Consider the following 5,000-nt stretch of genomic DNA (forward strand, 5'->3'; position numbering starts at 1 on the left):
TTTTTCTTTAATCATCTTTTGGTAGCTTTGAAATTCTCTTAGAATATAATTAATATTTAAGAGAAAGTTTCTAAATATATCATTGAGATCTTGTACTACTATTGTTTATCTGTTTTCCATAAAAAAGTAATTGTAAACTACTCCTTACTCTTCACATATTTAAGGAGCTAAACACGGTAGTCATATAATATGATTCCTCAAGTCTTATATAGTTTCTTAAATTCAGTCAGGGTAATAACACACTCCACATGTTCCTATTTCAGTGACGCCTTGATCAAACCCATAAAGGTTGAGGCTGAAGGCTTCCCGCAGGAGGAAACTTGGAGCAAGTACATTTGTGCCGAAGGTGAGATCATCACGATTCTTACAGCTGACAGTCTCACAAATGCTGTTCCGTCCGAAGGAACACAGTAGAGGCAACTCTGAAACACGAAAATCGATGAAACAAACACACACAATAGAGTTTCCACTTCATTGCAGACTTAAGCGAGGGCGAGGGCGCGCTTGAGACGTGGCAGATGGAGGTCCGGCCAAACGTCGTTCCGGGCTCGGATCGGGGCTGGGTCGCTGTAGGCGGCGACCTGCTTTCTCTCTCACTCGAGGTCATTTTCCCTCACCTTCTAGGATTTTTTTTTTCTGCGAGAATATATATGCGCATTTTCATTGGCTTGTTCTTGATATGAGATTTCTTCTTTCTCTGTAATAACGAGACGAATCTTAAATCAACGGGACCGGGGAAATATTTCATAATCAGAGTGCCTTCCACTTCCTTACAGAACCTAGGTTCTCTCATCCGTATGCCTTATGGCTGTGGAGAACAGAACATGGTCAACTTCGCTCCAAACATCTATATCCTTCAGTATCTTAAGGGCACCAACCAAGACACGCCAGAGATCACAGAGAAACTCATAAAGTACATGAAGGCAGGTTAGTCGGCCAGGAAGAAAAGTTATAAGAACTGCATTTCTTAAAAGGATTCACCATTGTCTCACGATACGTAAAAGCCGAAGATGAGAGTTTGGGAAAATGTATTGCAATCCAGATCATTTTTACCGAAATATTGAAAACCTTGTAGGCTACCAGAGGGAGCTCCTGTACCGCCATCGTAACGGGTCCTTCAGCGCCTTCGGTACTGCAGATGCCTCTGGTTCTACGTGGTTGACTGCCTTTGTTCTCAAGTCCTTCGCCGAGGCAGAGGAATTCATCTATGTAAGGAATGTCATGCTTATATACGGCCCTCTTCTTTGCCGCAGTGATAACTTTATTTGTTATTGCTTGTCCATATGCGATATCTCTCACTTGTAAACACTGTGCGCTCACACAGTTTTATCATTAATTTCCGATACAATAATCCTGATTATAATCATCATAATCACCCTCATCATCATCACCACTGTTACCATCACAGTCATTCACTATTGCACTATTTCGTCAATAGGTGGACGAGTCCAGTTTGAATGAAACCAGAACATGGTTGAGTTCAACCAATACCGACGAGAATGGCTGTGTGGTTCCTGTTGGGAAAGTATTCAGTAAAGCTCTCAAGGTATGGATTCCTCTGGGCATATTTTCAAACGAAATCTATTACTGAATTTGTACATTTTAGAAAAGACGATAAATAAGACGATGATGAACTAAGCATTGTAATTCCTTCCACAGGGCGGTTTGGCTGGCAAGCAATCCCGTGTGCCAATGACAGCATATGTAGTCATTTCTCTTCTCGAGTCTGGAGTTCCCATAGATGCTCCACTTGTTGCATATAGCATCAGGTGCATCTCGTCTGACTCCTCAAATGACCCCTACACCTTGGCTCTCAAGGCTTATGCTCTGGCTCTTGCCCAGGATTCTAGCTCACAACAAGTCTTACAGGAACTACTGGATTTGGCCGTGACAGAAGAAAACCTTATGCACTGGGATATGCCAAAAGGTACTTCTTACACACAGTCATATATCCTAAATCCCTGTAAACATGTATATATTAATCATCCAGTATAGATTACCCACAGCGCATCATTGGAGGCATCATCCCAAAGCTGAATGTTTTACTTGTGGTAGATACGAGTAACGCACTGGCCGTGGAGACAGCGGGCTACGCCATATTGGCCATGATGGCTCAAAATCCCGAGGAGCATACACTGCAGGCGAGGAAAGTAGTCAAGTGGCTCACCACCAAGAGGAATGGCTATGGAGGTTTCTATTCCACTCAGGTTCGTAAACTGCTCACTCATATTTTCGTTTCACACAAAATGCCATTGATGTTTATCCTTTTCTTAGCAACTATCTGGAAATAGACATAACGAGCTGAGTGGTTTGGCAGGACACCGTAGTGGCTCTGCAGGCCTTGTCGGTGTATGAAACCCTCACACGTAAGGGTCCTCTGGATGTGGCAGTTGCCGTCACAGCCACGGATCTCTCGCACTCCATCGCCGTCAACGAAGACAACAAACTCTTGCAGCAGTTGGTGACACTCCCAGCTGTCCCCACGCCGGTCGACATCAGTGTAAAGGGTCAAGGCTGCACTGTAGTTCAAGTACGTATTGCCAGCAATGGGAGGTAGATTTATTGTGTGTTTTTATGTTAGTCCAGCCATGAAAACAGCTCAAGTCAAATTGATGTGTGTGGCAATTATTATCGCCTTTGTTCTAACATCCTTATGCAGTAATTGTGATGATTTAACGAAAATAACAAGGACGGTGTCAACAAGGGCCTTACTGATACCGCCCTCACAACCCTAGGCCGTTCTTCGCTACAACATCATCAACCCAGACCCGACGGACTCCTTCGGCGTACGAGTCTCAGCCGCCCACGTGCCCGGCAAGGGCTGCGAGCGGATGAGCCTCGACGTGTGCGCTGAGTACCTCCTCCCCGACGGCGAGTCCAACATGGCGGTCATCGAGGTGGGCCTTGTGTCCGGCTACATCCCCGAGAAGAGCGACCTGAAGGCGGTCGTGGCAAGGGACTCGAAGGTCAAGCGCTACGACGTCGACGGCCCCAAGGTGTCCTTCTACATAGAGGAATTCTCGCACGAGGAGATCTGCGTGTCCTTCGACGCCATTCGCGAAGTGGAAGTGGAGCAGACGGCGCCGGCGTCCGTCCTCGTCTACGATTACTACCAGCCGGAGGCGTTCGCCATGGAGGTAGGAGACCGCGGTTCGGTTCGGTTCGCCTTCAGCTTTTTCTTTGCTCGTGTGTTTATTGTTAGCACCCTTTTCTTCCCTGCATCGCCATCCTCTTAATCTTAATTATCATAACCGTAACGAGTTCATCATCCTCATCATGTTCGCCAGCATCGTCCTCATTACCACCATTTATCTATCATTATCCATTATCCCTTTGACAACATTATCAGTATGATCGTCCACACCATTATCATAATGATGCTTTTGCATAATAATCATGATCATAGCCGTCGTCACTATCATTGTCATCATAACCATTATGATCATTATCATTATTTTATCATTAGCATTGCTATTGTTATCATAAGTATTATTATAAAAATGGTCCTCGTTGATGTTGTTGTTATGATTCTATTGCCATCGTCATCATCATTGTTCCTCTTAGTATTTTCATTTTCATTATCTTTATTATCATGATGATTATTGTCATTCGCATTACTAGCAATGTTGTTGCCTATAGCATCCTTTTTACTATCATTATTGATATTTCGTAAGAAAAGAATGCAAAGTAAAAAAGTTAAAAATAATGATCATGATGATTGCGGTTATGATAATCATGAAATTAATGTTTATGATAATGAAAACAGAAATAGAAATACTCTCTATTAAGTCAGCGCAATTAACATCACATGTTCTGTTATAACCTAGAAAAACATTGGTCAAATACTGATGCGCTTTTGTCTTCCTTCACAGAGCTACTCACAACCGCCCTTAGATGAATGCAGCTGATGAGAGGGACACGCAAAGGAGACAGGGAAAAGCAACAGAAAAGATCCTATCCTTGCATGTTCTTATACATGTTTCCCCTCCTTTTTACAACGTGATGTCTTTTGCGAATCAATTGGCAGTGATGATTGGCAATATTTGCAATTTCGCTTTCCTTGATGTACTTTGAGCTCTTTTCTGTTATAGCTTTGAGGTTTATCTTTGTATTGACTGAATCAAAATATTTTTTTTAAGCCACAAGAGATATTTATGAACATGACTATAATGAACTAAAATGGTCTCGCAAAAACTACACTGATTGCTCTTGCCTACGTGTTATCTAAGAATAGACGTTTCTACACGCCAAACATGAAACTTAGTTCATTATTGATCATATTATGATACAACATGCATGATAGGAAAAGGGTGACAGGACTGCTGTTTATATCAAAGACACAATCCCACGAGCCATCACCACTAATGACTTTGAATGATCATAGATTGCAACCCAGCCCTGACAGTTGTTCCTGATGTCAGTGTGCTATAACAAGGAACCAGTAAGACACAAATCTTTCTCCCGCCCCTCGGCAATTGCAATTATCTGCCTGCTAAAGGGATCACTCCTATAAGTTTTGATAGCGACTGGCATCAAGACACTGGCCATAATCGAAGAGGTCGATGCATATGGCAATCGCCCCGAAAACAATGAATATCGTCATTGTTCCACTGTATACTAACGCCTCTATATGGCGACCTTTAAGGATGCTATAGAGAAGGAATTAAGCACGAGAATTACCATCAGTCAACATATCCTGCTACAAGTATTAAACAACAACAAAAGGACACACTGCAGTGTATCAAAATCTCTAAAATCTTATTGTTTCTTGGCTAAGTTGAACTCGATTTCATGTCCTTTCATTTCTCTTATTTCTTCCATCCAGCTTCTCTCTTTATCTTTCCTCTCTTTATTTCTCTCATTTTCCCCCTCTCCCATAAATTCCCTTGCCCCGCGTCAACCCATTGTGGTCGGGGGTAGATTGGCTTGCCCAGTTTCCAGGATGGATTTCATTCCAGAGCGGCGCAGCTTCATGTAACATTATCTTGACTTTTCCCACT

General features: G+C 42.8%; 1 protein-coding gene across 1 annotated transcript in view; it reads left to right on the forward strand.

Annotated features, from left to right (window-relative positions):
* The window catches only part of LOC122258625 (alpha-1-inhibitor 3), a 21,330-nt gene that overhangs the window by 14,911 nt on the left and 1,419 nt on the right, over positions 1 to 5,000 (forward strand). The window contains exons 18-27 of the mRNA XM_086539411.1: positions 264 to 346; positions 481 to 602; positions 777 to 927; positions 1,076 to 1,209; positions 1,439 to 1,546; positions 1,660 to 1,927; positions 2,056 to 2,207; positions 2,318 to 2,530; positions 2,736 to 3,137; positions 3,873 to 5,000. The exon at positions 3,873 to 5,000 is cut by the window's right edge and continues 1,419 nt beyond it. Of these exons, the coding sequence (XP_086395537.1) occupies positions 264 to 346; positions 481 to 602; positions 777 to 927; positions 1,076 to 1,209; positions 1,439 to 1,546; positions 1,660 to 1,927; positions 2,056 to 2,207; positions 2,318 to 2,530; positions 2,736 to 3,137; positions 3,873 to 3,908 (1,669 nt within the window). The 3' untranslated portion in view covers positions 3,909 to 5,000. The remainder of the gene's footprint in view (positions 1 to 263; positions 347 to 480; positions 603 to 776; positions 928 to 1,075; positions 1,210 to 1,438; positions 1,547 to 1,659; positions 1,928 to 2,055; positions 2,208 to 2,317; positions 2,531 to 2,735; positions 3,138 to 3,872) is intronic.

The sequence above is a fragment of the Penaeus japonicus genome, unplaced genomic scaffold, assembly GCF_977035675.1.
Source record: "Penaeus japonicus unplaced genomic scaffold, GWHDUDI00000001_assembly GWHDUDI00000001, whole genome shotgun sequence".
NCBI lineage: Eukaryota > Metazoa > Arthropoda > Malacostraca > Decapoda > Penaeidae > Penaeus > Penaeus japonicus.